The sequence below is a fragment of the Salminus brasiliensis genome, chromosome 6, assembly GCF_030463535.1.
Source record: "Salminus brasiliensis chromosome 6, fSalBra1.hap2, whole genome shotgun sequence".
Lineage (NCBI taxonomy): Eukaryota > Metazoa > Chordata > Actinopteri > Characiformes > Bryconidae > Salminus > Salminus brasiliensis.
In genome coordinates this window covers 41,571,274-41,596,474 of record NC_132883.1, presented here as the reverse complement: position 1 = coordinate 41,596,474, position 25,201 = coordinate 41,571,274, and the positions used below count along the sequence as shown (strand labels likewise).

At 44.0% G+C, this 25,201-nt stretch overlaps 1 protein-coding gene across 1 annotated transcript in view; it reads left to right on the top strand.

Moving 5' to 3' along the window:
• The window catches only part of bmp1a (bone morphogenetic protein 1a), a 79,453-nt gene that overhangs the window by 15,320 nt on the left and 38,932 nt on the right, over positions 1-25,201 (top strand). The window contains exons 2-4 of the mRNA XM_072681102.1: positions 15,906-16,019; positions 20,291-20,434; positions 21,203-21,320. Coding sequence (XP_072537203.1) covers positions 15,906-16,019; positions 20,291-20,434; positions 21,203-21,320 — 376 coding nt within the window. The remainder of the gene's footprint in view (positions 1-15,905; positions 16,020-20,290; positions 20,435-21,202; positions 21,321-25,201) is intronic.

The window sequence follows — 25,201 nt, the reverse complement described above, 5'->3', positions numbered from 1 at the left end:
GTTTATAGATCTTCATCTGAAAGTGGCTTAAATCCATGGTGATATGCTGGAAAAGGGAAGGGGCTGCTTGACCAACTCCACTTTGGTCCACAAGTGAATCAGCTGGAGGCCTGGGTTTGGGTTAATTAAGAATATGTGCATTACCTTCTAAACAAGGACAGTGTGTGTGTGTGTGTGTGTGTGTGTGTGTGTGTGTGTGTGTGTGTGTGTGTGTGGTGAATTAGCAGGAACAATATGCTTTGTTGTCAGTGTGAAGCAATCCTGAAAGCCATGGGAGTGCTCATTCCAATCACCTCTCTTACGCCCAATTAGGCCCAATAATTAGAACTCAAACTGACGAAGAAATGTGGGCCTTGGTTCTCTCGCTTCTGCTGTGAAGGAAGACGCCTCCAAACAGAGCTCACATTCTCTGAACAGGTAGGAAGGTAGTGAAGGACAGAGACTCCATGTAAGCTGTGGGAGATGGGCCTACTTTTGCACTCCACTGCATCTCCACCTATTTTTACTTAGCTCTAAACTTCCCCCACCTTTAAAATCCTTCATCAGAAAGTTCAGAAAAACGCAACCCTTCCAGAAAGCCGTGTCCCGGGGGGGTTAAACCCTGCCTGGATTTCTGGAACATTTGTCTCCTTCCTCCATTAAAGCCAGGCTTTAAGCTCATCAGGTGTCAGGAACACACACGTGTGTGTATCTGTGTGTAAAAGCGAATGTCTGGTTTGGTGGTGTGTGTTGGATCAATAGCTCCTTGTGTTCGCAGTAATTGGGCTGTTATGGTTTAGCTGACCGCAGCCGCTCTTCCGACCCCCTGCTACCTCCACGACAACTGTTTCCATTTATCACACTTACTTTAGGGAGTGTGTGTGAGTGCAAATGTGTGTGTGTGTGTGTGTGTGTGTGTACATGCATATTCATGGTGGGTGCTGCCTCATGATGATGTTGTTGTTGTTGTGTGTCAAAGTGCAGTATGTGTGTGCCTTATATAAATGGTCGCTAGTCTGCTTGTTGTGGGATTGCTGAGCGAAGCCTGAGTGAGGTCTGTAATGCATTCAACATTTGTTGAGCATTAAAATCTTTGTTCTGATCTGATGTGGAGATACAGGATTGGGATGCGCCGATCTGGCTTTTTCAGTTCCGATACCGATACTGATACATAAACTTTGCATATTGTTTGATACACAATACAGATCCGATACCTTTGTTGAATTAATAAACCGTGTACCTCACCATGTGGGAGAGACTTAAGACATCAGGATTGACTGAATATATACCAGAAATATACCAAATTAATACATAGATATGAATCTACCTAATTGCTATTAATTTGTCACTAAAATAAACAATTGTGCAGTACAGAGCATTCAAATTCATAATAAACAAGTCAAGTCAAAATATATTAAAATAAATCAATTAAAGTAAATAAGTTGCTTCACTTTTTCAAACACACAAACAGTAATCATGCTTATATTTACATTTTTAGCCTAAACAGTAATTCAAAATCAAATCTAGCAGCTGAATAAATAAGTAACTTAATCAAACATACATGCAATAATCAAACATTGCAAACATGTAAACATTGTGTGCAGTCTCACACCAACCAATTAAAGTGAAGGGATCCGTTCCATGGATCGGCCTAATTATCCAATACCTGATCCAGTTAATTTTGTTAATATCGGGACCGATATCTGATCCTAATATCGGATCGGTGCATCCCTAATACAGAAGTACCTACAATTAGTTACACAGGGCTTTTCACTCTCTAGAATTGGACTCTGGACTCTGGCCTTGGAGGAGGAGTTCTGCTTATTACACATTTGAGTCCTTATAAGAACTTACTGGGTGATTTTAAGGCACATTAGACTACGACAGTCTTTATCAGTTACTTTAACATTGTTAAAACATTACCCCTGCCGCCCATAGAACTCCATTCAGTGGCAAAATTCATATACAGTATATTACATAGATGACCTATATTACATTTTACACTCACACAAAAGTGTTCCACATAACGACTTGGTCCAAATCATTAAAAGTCATCGCAGGAGCCTGAAATGTGCTAAAACGAGGTGAATTACATGAATGTATTCATCCGCCATGTCTCAAGTAGCCATATCTAGCTTTCTGGGTCACATTAATTAAACAAATTCTGTGCTGAGGTTTTTAACAGGGGCAAACCTTCATAACGGGGTTGTAACAGTACATGTATTTGTGTCATTGGACTGTTGTAGGGCGCCTCCCAGTTTGGTGCTGCCAATTAACCCATTAGTTCGTAGCTCCCCACGTCTCCTCTGATACCCGCAAAGCCAGCCACCGTCTCTTTTTGTACTGCCACCAGTATGGCATTGGTGGGCAGCTGACACAACTGGAGGAAAGCGTTGGGTCCCCAGCTCCACCGCACCAGCTAACGGACGCCTGTGCCGGCCAGCATCGTTTTAAGGGTGATGAGGGGCCAATTGTGCTCTCTCGGATTCAGGCGACATGGCTCAGGATCTGAACTCATGACCTCTGGGAGCCAGATCTGATGTTTTTATTAGTTAAAGGATTAATATTATATATAATATTTATGATGCTTTGGACAGCTATGTGTGGTTTGGTACATGTGACTTGCTATGTCATCAAGATAATTTGTTACTTTACCCCGAATACCAATCTAACTAGTAGTGACAGCCCCACGAGACATTTTAGAAATAGTCTAGGTACTAAAGCTCTAGAGGTCCTGGATGCTCTTGACTGTCGTTTGTCGAAGTTGCCAAACGACCTGTTTGTATTCCAAATGACAGGCACCTCTCTGGTCGTGTGGCCTCCACAGTCTCTCTCCTGCTCTCCAGCCGTCTATTAGTCCAGCCGTCTGTAACCCCCCCCCCCTCTTCAACTCTTTCTTCCCTGGCGTCCCTCTACAAGCCCTAAAGGCACCTCAGCACTTGTTATGGAATAACCCCCAACCCCCCCGGGGGGCTCGTCCGGACCCAGGCTGTGTTTATGGCTCTGAGAAGAGGCATCCGCGTGAGCTTGCAGTTTCAGTAGCCTGGGGTTCAACCCGTGGCATTAGGAAACATCGAGGTAAGCATTCACTAAGGGAGAACAGCTGGAGCAGCTTTTACAGCGAAGACGGGCGAGGGGGCTGCTGTTTTGACGAGATGATCCAGTCCTCGTGACCGAGAGCGAGAGACGATGACCATAATCAGCGAGGAAGGCTATTTTCAGTTAGAGACTCTGCAATTACTGTGATTTGGGCTCGAGGTTTGTATATTGTAAAGAGTTCAGATCTTTCCCGAGCTAAATTTAATGTTAGCTTTAGGTTAAACACAGAAGGCTAAGTGTGCCGAACAAAAATACATAGACTAGTCACACTTATTACATAATTGTCAGTCATTTCCCACAGTAACTTTGCTCACAGTGTTGCTTAAGAATTGAGTTAACTTGTAATTTAGTTGAGAGAAGATGAATCTGGGTTTAACTTTTGGCGAACGCACTAGAAAAAGAAGGAAAGCTACTATCTATATGAGTTAAAATGCCATAAAACTTCATAAATAATTATAAAACAATAATAAAATAAGTTCTTACTTGTTGCCACAACACATTTACAACCCAAGCGGCCCTGAGAGTTGTTTACTTCCTTTCTGTTAGCTAGGTAGCGGATTCCAGTGTTTTTAGCATGTATGGTATGTATGTTTTTTTTGTTGTTGTTGTTTTCACACTTTTAAGAGAAAATTTATGTCTTTCTTGACTCTAAACATGATTATGTTTCATGAGGTCAACATGGTATTAAGATAAGATAAAATAATCTTATTATATTAATATTATATTAGTCCCACAGCAGCAAAGGGATAGCAAAACGCTCAGAAGCAAAAGTAGATAAATTACCAATATATACGCGATATAAATAATCGAAATTAAAAACGAAATAAAAAAATTAGTAGCTAATAGTAGTTAGCTACTAATAAAAAACAGCTAGGAAGGAGAATTGCTAATTGGCTAGTTTGGTTGCTGTAGCTTAAACTACATAAAAAATCACAACGGTAGTTAATCAGAATGATTTAAATGGCAGTTAATTGAAGAAATCTAAGATTGCGAGGTAGTTGTTTAGTCAGAGATGTTGTTGCTTGGAGAGAAAGGAATCTCAGAAGTTCGGCACCATCTGTTTGTATTTTCCTGAGAGCAGGATCTGCCTGTGGACAGATTGGGAGACGTTCCACACCGTCGTTAGATATCAGAAACCAGTCACCGAGTACTTCTAGTCCTTTTGTGGCCTGTGATGATTGACCCACCTCCTTTACCTAATGCACTGCCTGCAATTTATGTGTAAATGCTGCGTTCGTTTCTAATGGGGCTTAATAGGCGTACCTGCCATTGTCATGCGCGAGGATCTTGTCGTCTAACTCGGCTCGCCAACCCCCTCCCCAACAGCTTACCTCAAAGCTGCTGAGGGGGTAGAACAGTCTCATTTTGTAGGCAGCAACTTTAAGTACCTGTCTAGACCCCCTCATATTATGCCTATGGGCCGTTTTAACAGGGAGCGTTTCATGGGGAAAGTAGGCGTCTGGATAGCTTTTTGTATTGAGCCAGTGGTAGAGACGCTGGAGGAGGCCTAAGGTAGCTGCAGTGATGAAAGAGTGAACGCAGCCGGATGGGAACGGAAGGGAAGGGAAGGGGAAAACCCAGAGAAACTTTAGGTGTTTTGGCCCATCGTGAGTTAAATGCATTGTGCTTTGTGTCCCGTGAGTCCCCGAGTGATTTCCCTCATCCGGCGACAGCTGGAACATGATTCAGTCCACGAATGCTGACCTTGCGGTTATGCTGTACTGTAAAGTCCTTAGCACGGTCTTGTTGCATCTTGAGTACCTGTACGAATACTGTTCGCGTCCTGTCGTCTACCAACAGTTCTAGTTGCTGGTGCACACAAAGGAATCTTGGGGAGTCTGAGTGGCTCGGGAAAGGGTTCAAGCTTTAATTAAAAGGGAATTGCAGCCTAAAACTGTGGGCCATTTATTTATTTTGTTGGGTAATAATGATATCGTCAACTTTTTTATGTCTGTTATGTCTTCAATATATCCTCACTACAGTACCCACAATGCACCACACATTTACATTTAAGGCATTTAGCAGATGCTCTTCTCCAGAGCGACTTACAAAAGTGCTTTGCTATTTACCCAAGAAAAAACTCAGCTAGTTTGAGTAGACTAATAATTCAAAGATCCTCTAAGTTTAGACTCTACTAAACATGAGTCAGTAAGGTGGACCACTCTGCTATTCGCCCAAGTATTCTCGAAAGAGAAGGGGTCTTCAGTCTGCATATATCATTTGTCATACAACCATTGGGACTCCTCCCAGTGATGATAAAGAACTGCTGCTAACGATGTTAATAAATGCAGGAAAAAGGTGGAGCAGTGCACCCACCAAAAATGCAGTCCTACACAACTGTAGTTTTTACAGAAGCACCTCCCACCTTCAAAGTAGAGCCGGGTGATTTGACAATATTTTATCGTATCGTGATGAATTTTGTTGTCGTGGTAAACAATATATATGCTTTTATGAGTGTATCATGGATATCATCAGTGCTTTAAAAAAAATTACTATTATTTGCATGTTTCATTACAAAGAGTGTAACGTTGATACTCAGTATAGGAGAGTACTTGGATAGCAGTTATAACAATATTGTCATAAATATCATATATCGTAAAAAAATCGTTAAATATCGAGATATATAAAAATTTCAACTACTTCAAAGTGTACAGCAAAGAGTTTTCTCTTGTTTACAGCAGCAGATTTTACTGTTAAGGCCAGGTGGCGCCACTGTAAGAGTCTGTAGGTTGCCCCAGTAGAGTGCCCCTTAAAACGATTCCCAAGCAGTTCTTGGCCTTGATGTTAGTACTAAACTATGGTACCAGTAGAAACTGGTATTTGGAGTATTTTTTATGTCTCGGAAGTTCTGTAACCTTCTTCAAACTTTCCCTCAAACTAATTCACATTCACATGAATTGATCTGAAGCCTCGATTGAAAGGTTTCGCTCGGGGCAGTTCGTCTCATGCAGAGCTATCCACTGGGCTCAGGCACCTACTTTCAGTAGCAGTGCCGTCTAACCCCTCAGCCCTATGACTCTAAGCCAGCTCAGTGGTGAATATTTTAAAGCGTGTAACCAGGGTATCAAAATCCCAAGGTCCTCTTCTAGTCTCGAACACGAAATCCGGAGAATTCCATGGGTGCCAGCGCTAAGCTGCAGCTGTTGAGTGTTTTGTAATGAATGTGTCTGGAAAGCAACCAGCCGGACCAGGCTCCCCATCTGCCACTCCACTCGTTTATTCCCTTTCATAAAGCGCTCCATCCCTTGCTCCCTTGCACGATTAGCGCTCGTGATGTATTTACTCAAGTTCATTAGTCCATGGTTGCCATTGGATTTGCTCTGGGTTCTTTAGGGCCTCCGTGCGAAAGCGATCCTGCGCCCCTTCTGCAGATTCTGCGATTCTCGGATAACCCACCTCTGTGCCGTTCTTGCCACCGACGCTTTGGGACGTCGGTTACCGTGATCGAGGATCAAGAGAAGAGTGGCAGCGGAGGGGATTAATACTGGGGGGGGGGGGGGGGGGAGAGAGAGAGAGAGAGAGAGAGAGAGAGAGAGAGAGAGAGAGAGAGAGAGAGAGAAACACGGCGTCTCCACGACAACCATGCGAAAATAAGAGAAAAGTAGAGGGAGGTCAGGTCGGTGTTGGGTCGGCTGTTTGTGCACTTGTCCTCGCTGGACTTGGCCCCAGAGAGAACAATTACATGGCAGATTAAGAGCTTGGCCCCAGTGGAGATTTTGTTGGTGGGGTCTCACCTCTGGGGAGGGTTTGGATTTGCCCCCACCCTCTGAGAGTTCCAGGGGACCAAATAAAAAACAACAACAAAAAAAAAGAAAGGCCGTCTGCGCCGGGCAAGAGGACACAGTCTGTCCGTGCTGTGTGTGGTTGGCGGTCCGCCTGGTGTGGTGGCGTCGGGCCTGGCATCAGTAGTTGTTGCTATCTGGAGAGTTCAGGCTCCAAAAAAAAGTAAGCAAGAGGGCCAAGCCCTGGCAACTGTTTGTTTGGGTTTTCAGTCGTACCGTTGCTGGGATTTGTAGCCGTTTTTAGTGCAGTTGGGGCGCTTGACTGCCAGGTAATCAAATTTGCTAATGTTTTTGGCCGAGAATTGAGATTAAATGTAAGGATAGTGTCATATATACGGTACCAGACTGAATCACATTGTACTGTCTCACTGTGCAGTTAATAGCATGTTAGCTTGGGGCTCAGAAATTCCTCCGAAATTAACGCTGCATTGCACAAGGTGCGCAGTACCCACAGAAAAGGTAGGGGCAGTGCAGGCACTCAGCATCAGCAATATGGTGGAAAGTTCTGAGGAAAGGCCGCACGGCTGAGTCCGCAATTCCCCGCATGTGTATGATGTGTCCTTGACGAATTCTGGAAATCCGGAAATCCGGAAGTTCTTTATGGTCCGTGTTCTCTGGTCTGCCCTCTAGTGGACGCCTGCAGTAACACGCATAGCAGCATAGGCAAGTGTGTGAATAGTTAGCTTTACAGTGCAGCCGGTTGTCTACGTGAACGCAAACAGCAAGTATTGCTCTGACCCCAGAGGTCTGGTGCAGTGTGGCATTCTTCTCTGTTTAGATATTCAATCCTACAGGAAGTTACTTGGCTGAACTTGGCAGCGTTGAAGACAGCCCATCCCGCTGCATTCCGGATTAGTTGCAGGGGCCTGATGGTGTGCAAAGGGAGACCAGCCAGAAAACACACTAGGGTCCGTACGAGCACCTGGGCGGCACCTCTGTGTACAGGAGAAATCTGCATGGCCGAGTCAGACTTGCAACATGACTTGAGAACGATAACTGATCATCCTTGACTACGGCGAGGCTTCGTGCTTCTGGGGATGGCCACCACGTCACCAGTGAGTTCTCAACTGGTTGAGTATATACTTCCGTTAGCTGTAAGCGGCATTAGCCTTGTAGCTCCAGAGCCGAAACAAAGAAGCCAGCCTCAGACACCCAACATGCCTTAGCTGATCCACTATGGTTAGGATAAAAGGGGAAACTCTGCCAGTTTGATTCCTTGCCAGCTGCTTCAGCACGGCTGCCTGCGTCCTTTGTCTGGAGTGTATTCCATCCATTCAGGACGAATCACTACATTGTTTTTGTCCAATTAGTTGGGAAGTGGAGTTCTGTGGGCCTGGTTTCAGATTGATTCACCTTTATGAAATAGTCTAGGCCTCGCACCCGAGCCAGAAGGCTTGAATTCATTTCTTTCTTGGCTTTGGTGTAAGATTCTGCCTCGATGACATCACCCCCCCATCGCATTTCTCCACCATGAACCAAATTCCATGGAATTTCCTCTTGCGGTGCTGCTCCACGTTCGGACGCAGACGTGCGGTAATCTTCTTACCGATGGTGGTTTTTCAGCCACTTGTTATTTAAGCCAGATCCAGCTGCTCCTGCATCCGATCCAATGGGGGCGGGATGAATTCTGGAGGGAGGGAAGTGCCCACCTGGCTGCTTCTCCCCTACATGTGGGGAACCGGTTCTCACAGCAGCTTTCTGGCCGTGGCATCAGTATTAATGGGTATGGCTAGAGCGAAAGATGAAAGTGGAGGGATAAAAAAAAAAGATGAATCCCATTCAATCCAATCCTGTTCTGGCACCTTTAAGACTGATATATGTAAATGAGCTCTGTTTTGATTGGCTGTCCTGCATTATGCCGAGATTACTGCACAATTTGCTGTGGTTTGAGGTGTCCGTCTGATATGGGAATGCAATTAGTGCCATGCTAATTGGAAAGGTGTGTATATATAAGATGGGGTGTTGAGTGCTGAGGAAAACTGTGGATATTTAAAATGCTTTACAATAAGGGGAGTCTTCGGCCCGCCAGTTCTGGCTAGAGGTATGTTTGTAACATGTCCGGTCTTGCTGGAGGAAACCTACACCTTTTAGTGTATCCACTCTGCTGCTGCAGCTGCAGCTGGTGGTGGTGCTGCTGTTGCTGTTACACCCTTGGTAACCTCTTGCGAGGCACGCGTCCCAGCCACAGACTGAGAAGCACCAACCCATCCTTCTTTGGTTCCTGCTACCATATGAGGTCTTTCCTACGTCTCCTCCATGTTTCTGTATCTCTCCCTTTCCCTCTGTATCCTGTAGTCTCTCGCCTCTCCCTTCTTTTCTGCTCTCGCTGTACCGCTCTTGCCTTTGTTATGACAACCTTAAAGCCCAGTTAGCCGAGCGGCGTCCGGATTATGAGCAAAAAACCATCCATCTTGCTGCCGTTCCATCTGGAGCTGCCCACTCTGGGATTAGCCAGGATTGACTCTGCCTGTCTTTCTTACCTTGTGTGTCCCTGTGTGTGAGTGAGTGTGTGTGTGTGTGTGTGTGTGTGTGTGTGTGTGCCCGCATTGGCTTGCAGAAGTAAAACCCTGTCATTTCAGGCCTGTCAGCCATATTTAGTTAAGGCTTGTGCTCAATCAGACCTCAGTGAAGCAAAAGGCTAGACTGCAGGCGCTGAGAGGACTTTCAGCTGGGTTTAGACACCCAATCACACACAAAGAGGGCGAGAGAGCGAGAGAGAGAGAGAGAGAGAGAGAGAGAGAGAGATGGCGCGAGAGTTTGTGTCTAGGGCTGCTCGACATATAGCGCTCCTTTAAGGGGAACGCCGCTCATTTTTCAAGATGGGACCTTAAGAGTGGGTTCAGATGTGTGAAGATATTGACACATATTGACAAAAGTACTGGGACACCTATACGTTACACTCACAGGAACTTTTATAGCATCCCATTCTAATCCCATAGGCATTATAATATGGCGCTGGTCCCCCTTTGCAGTTCTAACAGCCGCAGGTCTGGAGCTCTGCAGTTATTGGAGGCTTTTCTGCATTATGCTTTGAGCTCAGTGCTCGGCCCTGACCCCGCTCTGTAACTTTACGTGGTGGCTAAGCTGCTCTCTGTGAGCTGTTCCTCCTAAACGCTTCCACTGTTCAATAAGAACACCACTCACAGCTGATGGAGGAAGATCTAGGAGGGAGGAAACTTCACCAGCTGACTTGTTGTTGTTGGTGGTGCAGCGGTGTCTCCTGTTACATCCAGAACCACGCTGAGTCAGTGAGCTCTTTAGATCCTCCCATTCTTTCACTAATGTGTGGAAAGGCAGACTGCATGGCTAGGAGCTTGATTTTGTTCACCTTTGGCCTGAATGGGACTGAATAAAACACCTGAATTGAATGATAAAGAGGTGTGTCCCAATACTTTTGTCCATATAATGTATACGGCGCTAGGCATAGCAGTATACACAGTAGTTTGAAGAATATTATGGTTGTTGAAAGGTATTTTTCAACTCTGTTCATGGTGGAAAGGTACATACAGGGTGTCATTAGGCAAAATAGTCCTTATAGAAAGCTGATTCGTCCTATTTTCAGATTTGATATGACTCAGAAGACTCAGCAAGTCCTTCTGTAAAGTTAGTAAACATGCTATATCTGTGTCGTAAATGTTGTGAGCCCTGAAATACAGTGTTTTATGGTTTGCTGCGAGTGACTGCTATTGTAGCAACTCTATGTTTAATGTACTTTTCAGTATACTGTAGAGCACCGATTTTCACAGTCGATTAATCGGTCCATTATGGCTTCGATTAATCGATTAATTGGGAAAAGTGCAGCTAATAGTTTTTAAATAATGAATGTTGAAAATATGACATTGTACACTTGATTCAATTTAAAGGAACCACTTTTGGACCAGGCCAAACCTTATAAAACTGCAAGTGTGAACACACCCAAGACTCCAGATACAGTCAAACCAGATACAAACCCATCCCTCAAACAAACCCCATCTCTTTATCATTCAATTCAGGTGTTTTTCTCAGTCATAGCAAACCATAAAACACTGTATTTCGGGGCTCATCTCGTACTACAAGACTCATAAATTATTATTCATGAAACCAAGAGAAGTTCTTCTGAACCATCTGAGGAACATTTACTGCTATTTCTTTACCTTCATTTTCTGTGGCTAAAAGACGTCAAGGACTGAAAGTTGAAAGACGTCAAAAATTGAACACCGATATCGGAATCAGTGAAATCTGAGCGTCTCCCTGTTCCAGTATCGTTCAGCCCTGGTTTGAATCCTGGATCTAGAGCACAGGCACGGAGCGAGAGAGATCAAGCCAGCGAGAGAGCTGGAGCTTGTGTGTGTCTGACAGCAGACTTGGCAATACAGGCCAGAATTCTGTTTGTACAGGAAATAACAGGTCCGTGCTCCACTACCCTGCGCCCTCAGGCTGGGCTTGTGAGGTGGGCAGTAGCTCTTTTTGATGGCGCTCACACAGATCCCACGTCTCCCACATTCCCATTCCTTCTCCGCTAGCATCGAGGCTGTAAACTGTGGAAGTGCCTTGCTGTTAAAAACAGTAATGAGAATCCAGCTACCTAAAAACCCACACACACACACACACACACACGGAGCTGCTGGCGTAGAACATTTAGCTGGGAACTTAGTAAGCCCCCTGTGTTGCTCACACAGCCCGACTGGAGTAATCGCCGCCTTCTTGGCCTTGTTAAGGGAAGGAATGTGTCCTACTTCCCAGGTGTGTGCTGACTAAACACTGTAGCATGTTTTTTTCCCTCCCTGTCTTTTATCTTCTTGAATCTTTTTTGGCAGCCGAGTTGTTTGGGTGCCATTACTGCGAGGGGTTTGGCGGATGATCTTAACCAGGTATGAAGAAGCTCCCAGGCCGCATGTAGACACAAACAGAGGAACGATTCCCCGAGGCCGCTGCAGATGCTCAGGATGACTGAAGCTGTCTGTGTTAAAATATGGGGGACGGGGGGACGGGGGGGGCGGGGGGGCGGGGGGCTCCTGCTGTTCTCACCCATGTGTGCATTCTTTAGTGTATCAGGGTGCACAAATGAGTGGAAACACCCACAGCGTACTTTTATATCAGGAACAGCTGGGTTGGCTTTTCTACTGTACCTCCAGGTCAGGTGAAGTAAATGACATTGATTATCTGGTTGCAATGGCATCTGTGATGGGGGTGGGATATGCTAGGCAGCAAGCGAACGGTCAGTTCCTGACGGAGGTGAAAAACGGGCGGGCATAAGAATCTGAGACTGTGATGGCTAGACGACTGGGTCAGAACGTCTTCAAAACATCAGGCAGGTCGTCATATTTGTAGGGGGTTCTTGATATGCAGTGGTCAGTACCTACCAAAAGTGCTCAGAGGAAGGACAACGGGTGAGTTGGGGACAAGGTCATGGATGCCCCAGTCTTAGGGCTTGATGCGATTCATGGAGGACCAACCTCACGGGTCCAGAGTTCAGTATGATGCAATAGTGTCTTCATTAGTATCAAAACTTTACACTGTTTTGCATTCAGCTGTTGGATTTCAGTCAGTTCGCCGAACCCCAAGCTAACACTAATAATGCAATACAATCCCATGGAATACTATTTGGCAAAGTCGTATGCAGTCCGATACGATGCAATATGATACGATATAGTTTAATACAATTTGACTCAATCCAGCCTCCGTGCTATTGGACACAGTGTCATTACAATATGCTGCAATTTGATACAGTGCATCAGATACAGTTAGATACGGTCCATTACGGCCTCGTGTAGTGCTGGGCGATATGACCTCAAATCAGTACCACGATTAATCGATACATTTGACCTCGATTTACGATAAATCGTCCGGAGTATATATATATATATATATATATATATATATATATATATATATATATATATATATATATATAGGAAAGTATTTTAAAGAGAATTTGAAGATGCAAGATGACGGTTTTGATGAGTTATCGATTAATTGCCCGGCCCTAGGATATGATGCAGTACAGTTTCACACAGTATGATGCAATAGAGTGTTATATAATACACTGCAATACAAGTCAACACAGTATGACACAGTTTTATACAATACGCTAATTTACGATATGATAAATTCTGACAATTCGATGCGCTACATGCGCTGATGTACTGATACTGATGTATTAGACTGCACTGTAGTGAGTATCGTATCGTAACTTAGCGTATTGTATAAAACTCCGTCGTACTGTACTGAATTCCACACAATTAAATACGTTGGATTCACTCCCAATATGTAATTACTTTCTCATTACACCATTTGCCAGCCGACTGATGAATAGATCGGTAGGAAATGACTCAGGAATTAACACACATCAATGCTATGGTAAAGTTACCATTTCTGAGGTTTGATTATGGTGAGGTTTCACAGCGATGGTGTGCACTGCGCCTGCAGCTGAACGCTGTGCCGTATGAATATAGTTACGGAAAGTCGAGTTTCGCGTGTAATCATCGGTTTGAAGTGGTGCCATGATCCTCTGTCTGCCGTCGAGACAGACTGAGAGGGCAGTGTATGACTGTGTGTGTGTGTGTGTTTGGCGGGGGGGTGGGGGTTGTGGCAGGGCTGAGGGTGTTACTGAGAGAGCTTCTTGTTCTGTGAGCTGTTATGAATGGGGAAAGGAATCTATAATTCATTAGCTAGTTCTGAAGACAAGTTCCTACTTGGCACCAGTACAGGTGGCTGGCAGGATGAAGTGAGGCTGACTGCAGGAATAGATAGCAAATATGCATATGTATACCGCCACGGTCAGGCAAAACCTCGTATCTGGGAAAAGCAAAACGTAACTTTCAGTGGAAGGCGGTGTTAAGATTTTATTCCGAGTCATTTTGGAGCGTTTCTACTGGTCCGTTCATCAAGGAATTTGGACACAATGTAAAGAACAACTGCCAGATTTAAAGATTTGTATGAATGTACAGACCTACAAAGTAGGTCTGATGCTTAAAAGTCTAATAATTCATATTCAGTATTTCAATTACCATTACCAAGTCTCCTAAAAGCGTTCAGATTTCCATCAGCGTACCCCTGACCAATCACAAGGCTAACGTGGCTCAGTCCTTGCTTCGAGTCTGATCAACCTAACATACATATTTCTATTTAGCTCCACTCTCTCTGACTATACCTGTCTCATAAACATACATATCAGAGAATTTCTACAGATCTTTGTATATTCTGTATTTTGTGTATAAATTGTGTGTATTTTGTATTTATTTAATATAATTTTTATTTAACTTTATTTGAAAATGTTTAGTATGTATATAGTTTTGTCCTCCTGTAGAGCATCAACCTGAGCCTCACCACAAGCATTTCAATGCATAAATGTCCTGACATGTTGTGCAAATGACAAATAAACCTGAAACCTGAAACCTGGAGCTAGAGCTAAAGCTAAACCCGGTGAGCTAAACCTTGAGCCGTGACTGTGGGAGCAGCTGCCCTACGTGGCCAGTCATCCCTTACTTTTTCACATATATACCACGCCTAGACCGTCCTTGGAGAGGTGTGAGGAGTGTATTTTGGGGACTTTTGAGGGGTGTTTGATCACATTTCTGCTGGGTTTTTCTATTAAATCTTCACTGAACACTTTACACTTTACACTTTACAGCAAAGTCTAGCATTATACTAAATAAAATAGCTAAGATTTGTGTTCCCAGGGGCTTTAAATGATGTTATTAATGGAATGGCAAATGTGGGCAGTGACTATATGTACATATATCCTAGTGCAGTGAGGAATAGGTGGGGGAAATATATACATATTTGCCCACTTAACACGTGTAGTTACATGTTGTCTCAACACTGCATATTCATGAAAATGTGGTCAGACTGAATAACCTGCAGTGAACCAGCACACCACAACATCTTCTCACATTAACATTACCTGCTACACCCTCGTAGCAGCCCACAATCTTGTTAACTCCATTTAACTCCGTCCAGAAATTGCACCAGTGCCTGAAAATAATAATAAAAAGCACTGATCTTCACTGAAAGAGACCTAAAATGGTCCAACCTGATGTTTTTGAAACCTTTTAAATTGTAATATTTAATATTTTAAATATTTTATGTCTGTTGTGTCATGTGCTGTAAGCTCACGTGGAAGCCTGTGCTTTCTACGAACATTTTGTCCATATATTTTATGGTAATTGATGTGTTTTGTAATACTGTGTGTATTAAACCCTCCTCAGTGATGCTTTTTGACTATTTTGACGTCTAGCTTTTTTTGCTTTCTTAGCCGCTTGCCCAAAAGGAGATGAGCTTAAACTGTGATAAGAGCTTAACTACGCCCTGACCGTGAAGAAACTGCTTACGTAACTCCTCACAGTCCTTGGCTGGATGCTTGGGAATGTTCAGTTCATTATTTGCTGTCCTTTTCAACTGTGCACGAGAAAAACAGCTCTTTTCGTGGGTTTAATTCAGAGCTATCGCAGCCACACGAACTTCATAAAGGCCGGGCGGCCCGGGTCTGCGGCTGTGCGCAAAGGGCTTTCGAGCGCATCCTTGGCTTCTCTAATTAGCTCCAAACTTATGTCAGTCTGAAGGACGTTCTGCTGGAGACGTTTGGCTGCTTTTCCCCGCCGCTAATCAGCCCAGCCACACTTCCGGAGAAGATTAAATTAGTCCCCGACGAGCTAATTAAAGTCTATGCATATGCATACGTTTCCATTCGGGTCATGGCGACCACCGCGGCAGCAGCTCCAGAGTTTATAATCATTAGAAGGAAAGTCGGAGCGTTGCAGCACGCTTAAACCCACTAACGCTAATCAGCTCCACGCTCTCAGCGGATGAATTATTGAATAGGCTTTGGTACGAGTGCTGAACCCAGATATATACGGTGTCGCCAATGATTAAAGAGTGATGATGAGATGTCTCGCTGCTGTTGGCTTTTTGAGCGACTAGCACTCTTCAGCGAGCCTGTGGTAATTATAGGTGGCGCTGAGTGACGAACTCCCGAGTGTTGACCGTGTGCAGAGTGTGGCCTTCGTTCACAGTGGAGATGCGAAAACTCCTAACTCATGTGAAGTGTTTCTTTGTCTATTGCAGTGGCCTATCTGGGGGACATAGCGCTAGATGATGAAGACATGCGAATGTTTAAAGTGGACCGCATTGTGGACGTGGTCCAGAGAACCGTCATAAACCTCAACCAGACAGACACAGGTAAGTGTGTGTAGGGTTGTCCCTTAAGATCCCTTAAGAACCTTCTTTTACCTCTAAGTTAGTCTAGTCAGGACTAGTTGACGAGTTTGTGCTAAAGCTACCAGGCTAATGTAGCTTTGTAGGATTACATGTAATGGAATCGTACAGTAGCAGTGCATTGTACCACATTACAAAATTGGACATACAGACAATATTTAGCCTTAGAAATGGTTAAGAACTGCTGTTATTCCTCTAGCTAGCCATATTACGAAGTCTTCTTTGAGGCTACTTAACAATTGTCACCACTAGAGGTCAGCGCAATGCTTACTTTCGTCGCTCACAGTGGGATAATAAACCAGATGGCAGCAAAAACACCGTAGCATCTCGTAGAATCATAATGATTATGGTCTATCCGAAGTTACGTTAGTTAGCAATGCGATTAAACAACGAGGTTATACACATGAAACCAAACTAGACAGTAGCTTACTTATATATACGCTCGCCACCTACTGGACAGGGGTGCGAATTACTTCAATTTACAGTAGATCGGCCTCACAGTTGTAATCTGTCAAAATGACGGACAGCCTTCAGATTATTTTCCATCAATAACGGAAAATATTCGGATTACGAGACCACTGGTCTAATTCCAAAGAGAAGCTGCCTATTCCCACTTACCGAACTGTTAACGAAACAAAATATTGTGATATGCATGATATTTTCGTAAACCGCCTCACTTCCATATCATATCGTTAAAAGTAGCGTTTATGCTGTATCGCCAGTCTTACTGTTAGTATACCAGTAGTACCACCGTTTACCAGCCACTATCGGCTGCATGGTGCCGCCATCAGTCACATACCGCTGTGAGGCACGGAGCAACGCTTTCGTCAACGCCAGAAGGCTGAGACTGTTACTGTGTTGAGCTTTGCTGATCTGTCAGGTTTCATGAAGCCGTCTTTGAAGTGAATTGGAGATGATGGAGCGCTGATATCAGGGTTTGCAGATGACTTTGCAGCATTAGTGGCTAAAATCAGGCAAGAAAGTGGGGCGCTCGTATTACCACGTTTTCATGAGCTCTGCAGTTCCCTCAGTTTGTCTGCCCTTGAGAAAAGCACTTAGGTTAGAACTGGAGAAGATAGCCTTTTGTGAACGCCAACTTTCCTCGATTCTGCTACAGAGGCCAAAAGAACGCAGTTCTAAGATGACTTTAGTATATAAGCTTATCTGCTCTGTGGAGATATTGGCATAATTACCACACTTAACAGCAAAATATCCTCAGAGACTAGCTTACATTGGGAAAGGCAGTATAGATACATTAGCTGTCTTTTCTTAAATCAGATAGAGGCCAAGAACCAACCAATACACACACAAGGTAGTGATAAGAGTGTGTAGGCTCCAGCAGGTAATGGATACAATGCAAGTTTGAGCAGCTCTTGTCTAGAGTAAGACTTGCTGGTAATGTCCTACAGGCAATTCGGGAGGGAGAATTCCCCTTCGTTCGCTTTCATTTACTCACTATTGCTCATAAATACACACCCACACCCTCGCCCCCTAAGAAAATGCTCTCAGGCTGTATAAATGAATGTCATAACCAGAGTAAAGGTGTTGTCCGGAACAAGTCTAATCTGCTTTCCACACCTAGCAGCAATACCAGGCCTACGTCAAACTGATCCTTATGAAGTCCTTATGGTGCCAGCCTCATTTGGAGAATTCCCTGTGGATTAGTTGCAGTTGCTACAATGATTTCTAACCAGTTATAGGTATTATACACCGACATTTCAGGTGATGGAATGAGTTGCCTTGACCCCTTGTCCCCTTACTCCCAAATTAAACTATGAAGGGGGCTCCGAAAGTGGCTCAGCAGTCTAATTGCGCCGCTACTGTGGCCCGGGTGTTGTGAAGGTGTTGCTCTCAGTGGCCACAAGCGTCCATAAGAGCACAACTGGCCACATTCCCTCCACGTAGTTAGATGGCGCTCTCTCCCCTCATTACTCTTAAGCGACGTAGGCCGATACAGGCCTATGTTAGCTGGTGTGGTGGAGCTGGGGACCCGGTGCTTTCCTCTGAGCGCGTGGACTGCCCTACAATGAGTGGGAAAAGAGGCAGAGGCTGGCTTTGCATGTTGTGAAAGAGACATGTGTTCGTCTTTACCCTCCTAGTGCCGGACGAACGGTTGGGTCCTGAGAATAATACACACATACAGCTGATTAAATTAGGACAGCCAACCTTGATGCTAAAATAAATAATTAAATCAATAATTCCAGCCTACCTTGTATGACCTGTCCCCGTCAGGTTTGCTACGGTCAGTCATTACTGTAATGCCACTCTCCTGCAGCTCACAGCAGCAGCTGGTTCAATACGACTTCCAATAACAAGTCTCTCATTATGGAAAGCCTTCAGTCTGATGGACAGAACAAAGTGCACTTGCAGGAAAAATGCAGTGTTTTAAAGGAAAAAAGCAAAGTGACTTTGAATGGTACACTCCTAAAAAAACAGTTAGCACCAGCGGTTCTATCTAGAACCATTGAAAATGGATGATATGGATACTTAAGGATTATTTCATAAGGATTATTTCAGTAGACACTTGTTCAGGCCCATATTAACCCTTTTGTAGCATGTAGTTTGAATAGCAAGTGTGCTAGCTTGCACAATGGCATAATGTAGCTAAAGGTTAAATGGTTGTGTAGTAGGTTCTTTTAAAGAACCATATAAAAATGGTTCCACATGGCACCAAACAGACCTTTTTTACAGTTAGGAGTCAACCAACACTTGTTCAGTACCATATTAAACCCTTTTGTAGTGCATAGTTGGGATAGCAAGTGTGCTAGCATGCACATCAACTAATTTACCTAAAGGTTAAATGGTTGTCTAGAAGGTCTCCTAGCTGAAGAACCTTTCATATGGTTCCATATATCACCAAAAAGAACGTCACTAATGTTAGGAGTCAATGAACACTTGTTCAGGCCCATATTAACCCTTTTGTAGCACGTAGTTTGAATTGCAAGTGTGCTAGCTTGCACAATAGCTAATGTAGCTAAAGGTTAAATGGTTGTGTATTAGATTCTTTTAAGGAACCATATGAAAATGGTTCCATATATCACCAAAAATACATGTTCTACTGTTAAGAGTCAAAGAACCCTTGTTCAGTACCATATTAAACTCTATTATAGCACATTTTGAATAGCAAGTGTGCTAGCATGCACTATAGCTAATTTACCTAAAGGTTAAATGGTTGTCTGAAAGATTTCCTAGCTGAAGAACCTGTTAAAACGATGCTAGCTTGCACAATGGGTAATTTATGTAAAGGTTAAAAGGTGTGTAGTAGGTTCTTTTAAAGAACTGTATAAAAAATGGTTCCATATAGCACCAAAAAGACATTTGTTATTGTTATTAAACACTTTTGTAGCGTGTTGTTGGGATAGCAAGTGTGCTAGCTTGCACAGTGGCTAATTTAGCTAAAGCTTAAAAGGTTGTGTAGTAGGTTCTTTTGAAGAACCATATAAAAATGGTTCCATATAGCACCAACAATACATTTTCTACTGTTAAGAGGCAAAGAACACTTGTTCAGGACCATACTGAACCCCTTTGTAGCGCGTAGTTGGGATAGCAAGTGTGCTAGCATGCACTATAGCTAATTTACCTAAAGGTTAAATGGCTCCAAACTACAAGTCAATGAATGTTTTTCAGTACTACATGGAATCCTTTGGAAACATGTCATTTGGATAGCAAGTATGCTAGCCTGCGCAGTACCAAATTTAGCTGAGCTTGGCAGCTAATAGAGCTGCCATTTGGGTAAGTTTCACATCACGATCCTTAAAAATGCATTAGCTCCTCTGCTAGCTAGCATTCTTTGTTTGATGCCATAGAAGAACCATAGAAGAACAGTTTTTTTGGGAATTATATGTATGTGTGAAGAACCTTCAAACATTTTTATTGACAAAAGTAAGCCATACGAAGCGGGTCTTTTTGAGGTTACTTTTGAGGTAAGTGTGTGATGAGTTGACGTAGGACTAAGCCCTTAACCTCCGTTAGGCTGTCTAGGCTGATTAACTAGGTTTGGGGGAAGTGGAAATGTGTGCAGATCTTGTAAGAACCTGGAAAAAGGGAAGCTGATGATGTTAATGTTTAGTGTGATGACCCGTCAGACATCTGCGAAACCTCTACAGCGTAGGCAGAGTCCGCGTCAACTGCTGAGCCTCAACCCCACGCTGCTAATTTGAGTGAATTATGATGACTGAACCTGGTGATTTCCATAGGCGAACCCTCAGTGTTTTATTTGATGTCGTAAATGACAGGTTTGTCTGCCAATGAGACGAGTCCAAACACTGCGGTGTCCAATCGGCAGGGCTCCCGTCGCAGGAAGAGGGCGGCGACGTCCAGACCAGAGAGGGTGTGGCCTGAGGGAGTCATCCCTTATGTCATAAGCGGGAACTTTAGTGGTAAGTGACCCAATTAAATGCACACTGTCCGTCTAGAGGCTGTGCGTACAAGCAGCAAATCTCGTCTGTGCCTTCAGCGCTGGCCTTAATCTGCCCTGAATGAACGGCTGTAATTACCAGTAGGACTACGTCTGCCTGCCGTTCTTTGTTTTTGTCTGGGGAGCTGGGAGTGATTGTGTTTGTGCATGTGTACATTGAGTCTATGGCCTGTTAATCGCATCGCCCTTCATAGTGCACAATATGCAAATTACATTTGATCATATTATTAATAAGAAATGACATTACGTCTCTTGTTTACATGCATGTGTGTCCTCACTGACCTTAATCTGACCTGAACGAACGCAGCCAGCCAGTCAGTCAGTGCTGAGGGGGCACGGCCCGCCTGGTTGACCCCGATGGCTCGGGTGTGGATTACAGCACTGAAGCTGCTCAAGTTTTTTCCTGTTTGGAACAAGAAATCGGGCAAAGTGAGCATTACACAAGATCAGCGCAGCTCGGAAGTGCTGAGTCAGCAGCGCATTCCCACCCTCTTGCTCACTTGGCTGCTTTCTCCACTCCAGGCTTTTGAGGCACACTCAGCTTTGCCCTGTGTCTCGATGTACAGTCTGTGGGATTTCTAGTTGTTTACGTAGGACTGACCTGGTTTTAGCCGATGTAGTCTAAGCTTAGCCTTGGACTAAAGTGTCAGTGAGAATCCGGCATCTCATGTCTTCCCTACATGTCTACTTTGTGTGTGTGTGTGTGTGTGTGTGTGTATGTGTTTTCCAGGTAGCCAACGGGCTATATTCAGGCAGGCTATGAGGCACTGGGAGAAGCACACATGTGTGACCTTCATCGAGAGAACCACAGAGGAGAGTTACATCGTCTTCACCTACCGGCCGTGTGGGTGAGTGAGTACCTGAATGCTAAATATCAGCCGATACCGATCCAGGTCTACAGTTTCCATAAACAGTACGACCACACAATTTCAGTACCATGTGCTGCTGAGCAAGCCTGCTGTTAAATCCCTCTATTTTTAGAACAGGGATTATTCAGGCCTGATTTATTTGGTTCAATAAACCTAAAACCCTTTAAAATGACCGTTCTGTAGTGTGTTTGATATCCTGTAGTCCAGTCTGACTGCCCCCCCCAGTTCTTTTACTCCTTTAACCCCTGTACATAGGCCTAGACTTCAGTTAGTCACTCTGATAACTACATTATTACCAGACCTATGCTCAGTTTCATAAACCCTAAAAAAGAACCCTGTGGGACTCATTTAGCAAGATTCCTAGACTAAAGATTCCTAGACTAAAGATTCCTAGACTAAAGGTTCCTAGTCTGAACCTCTGTTTATCCATTTTCCACTTTTTGACATAACTTGAATGAGTTGTTCTTTACTTTAATGCTCCAAAACGACTTGCAATAAAATCTTTTTTTTATTTTTATTTACATTGAGTCCATTAAAGTTGCTAGTTTTTGGAGATATGAGTTTCTTGTATATTAATAAATGCCATTGTAAATTATGTCACATTGATATGTTTTTATTAGTTTATTAGTTTTTTAAATTTTGTAATACTAAATACTATTCAATAGTTTTCTTTCTAACCAACCGTAATTCAAGAGTAAAGGCGTGACGGGGGTGTATTTACCCACATAGTTTGGTCGGCGTCTGGAGGAGAAGTGATTCAAATGCAGATACAAACCACAGATGTTACTGTAGGATTTCATGTTTTACAGTAAAATAGTCTCCACACTGTTCTGTTACCGTCTTAGAACGCTCATCACTGCTGCCAGCTGGGAATAATGTCCGTTAATTGTGGATCAGCACCGGATCGAGCTTAAAAAGCAGATACCCAGTCCATAATAAAATATATTGCTCTACTGAAAAAATACTGATCAGGACATCCTTATATAACACATGCAGCTACACAGTTCATATGCACAGTATGTCAAAAGTTTGTGGACACCCCTTCTAATTAATGCATATAGTTACGTTAAGTTGACACAGGTGTACAAGTGCACACACGCAGCTTGTCGAGTCCCTGTAGAGTCGTACGGCCAATAGAATAGGACTTTTTGGAGCAGATAATAAACATGACCCAGGCATGGGCTAGAGGGGTATAAAGCCCCCCCCCCCCAATGTTGAGCTGTGGAGCAGTAAAAAAACTGTGTTCTCTGGAATGATGGATGGTGATCATCCAATATCCTGACCTCACTTATGCACTTGTCACTGAATGCAGTCAAATCCTCACAGCAATGCTCCAAGATCTAGTAGCAAGACCTGTGTGTGTGTGTGTGTGTGTGTGTGTGTGTGTGTGCCCTTGTGACTCCAGGAAGGAATCATGCGTCTCTCTCTCCGTCTTTCACTGTTCTTCCTTTCCCTTTCTCTCCCTTCATCCTGATTTATCACCTAAGTGTTTTTCCAACCATCCTCTTCCTTACAGCCATTGTTATATGTGTGTGTGTCAGAGGGTGTGTGCGTGTGTGTGTGGGTCGCTATAATAGCCACCCTGCCGGCTTGGCTTACGGACCGGTCTATTCATTGCCGGAAAAGGTCTGGCTACTTTGTCTCAGCACTCGGCCTTTCATTTCAACACACATGCACTATAAACCTCAGGAAAAGCCTGCGGGGAGACCCAGCGTGCATGCGTGAGCCATGAGTTCAGCCAGTATGAAGTTATGCTGATGTAGTGCAGGTGTGTGTCGTGTTGTACGGTTGTACAGATTTACTCATATTTGTGATTAAAAAAAGCTAAAATTGAAGATCAGCATTAATTCACTGGTGTATGTAGTGCTGCCATACTGAAACTATCATCAGGTGGGCACCTTTCTTCGTCAGTGTTTCGCAGAATTAAGCCCACGACGCCTCCGGAGGGGCTCAACGGTGAGGTCTGGTGAGAGGTCTGTCCCAGACCTGCTCCCCTCCAAGCTCGCTTCACAGCACGATCACTTAACCAGCCTCATAACCGTAGATCCACACTGGCTTCCCTGGTGACTCAGGCCGCACCTAGCCCCACTGGCACTGGTTGATGCATGCTCAGTGCCAGTAGTTCCATGTGGACTCTACACACTACTAAAGCAACAGCAACCGTACAACATGACACACACCCGCACTGCATCAGCGTAACTTCACGCTGGCCTCCCCCCACCCCCCAGGGGACTAAGGCCGTACCCAGCCACACTGGCAAGTGATATAGAGTGCTGTTACTTGGGAGGTAGGCGTCCCAACATGTAAAATAATAAGGAATTAAATAACTAATGATGTAGAAATGAAGACTACAGGCCCGTTATGTCATTTTATTGTTAAAAAAATTTAACGTTTTTGTGATCATGTGATTTATTCACTACAGTTACCCCTGTGCCCGTTTAGGCTCCCTTAAGTGCACTGATCTCTGAGGGGGATGCTGCTGGTGTGTTGCTGGTATCCTGGAACGTCACTGTAATGTCCAGCAGTTCGTTTTGGGGGAAACGTCAACGACAATATTTGTTTTTGAGCGAAGCCGCTGAATATGATATAATACAATACCCAGCACGTTCCAATACCCACACACGCCTCCACCGACGCTGTTAAGCTGTTCCTATTTCTCTCCGTTGCTGATTCTTCTGTTGGAGGCTGTGATGTGTAATTACTGCTCGCTTTCCCCAGCACTGCAAAGCACGCAAATGAAGCTCCAGGGGAGATGGAAATAGTGTTCTGTGCATTAATTAGCAGGGTTTATTTATTTAATTATTGAATTATTACATTATTTCGCTTTTATCATACTGCAAATTAGTCTGTTTTCCCTCCTAAATCCGCGTCATAGTTTTTGTTTGCATGGGCTTTCACACGCAGTCCCGGCTTAAATAAGCAGTTGGTGGGAAATTAGTGTGATTTGCTGTGTATTTGCTTACCAGTTAAATCTGGAATATTAATTTCCTATTATCTGGTTACAGATGTTTAAGGTTTTGGACTGATTTCTGCTCTGATGAGCGGCCGCTGAAAGTTAAAATAAATAAATAAATAGAAATAATCATGGCTACGGCTGAACAGAAATAAAACTCCAAATGCAAATTCCAGTATTAATTACTAATAATGCTACTAATAATGACATATGCATACGTTATCTATACGATCCCAGCACCTCTGAAGACCTCCAGTACTGAGAAATGCTTGGGTGGTCCTGCTGCACAGCTTGTTTTAAGGGCTGTTTGCAAATTGCCAATTATGTTGAGGTCAGGGAGACTGTTTCTGTTTCTCAGGACCATTCCAACAGCTTCGGTTTGTGACGGTTCAGGTGGTCCGCGTTGGTTAGTTTGAACCCTCTGGGGTCGGAGGTCGCTTTCTCTCTGTAATGAGCTCTGTAATGTGACCTAGAGCACTGTGTGAGGAGATACTCTGACCCTAAACCGGATAAATTAAGGTCTGTTTTATGAATTTCGTACCTTTCCTACCTTTACTCATGTGGACGCATTGTTTTGGTTGTTGACAAAGGGGTTTACCAGAGTCTTAGCTTTACAACAATCCACCAATTACAGACGAGAGTCAAGTGGCGGGCTCGAAGAGGGCTGAGGCATATTTTGGATCCTTCTCCTCTTGTAGAAGCCCTCGCCACCTCAACTTCAACCTTTTGACAGATGGTTTGACATTTTCATCCAGGACTTCATCCAGGTATTTTGTGGAATCCATGCTTCGCTCCACCTGAGCAGTATTGCCAATGCAATGGCAATGCACTGGCAGCATCACAACCCCATAACCTGATAGATCCTCCCCCTGCTTCACAGTTGGCAGGGTTTTACTAATTGTGGGGT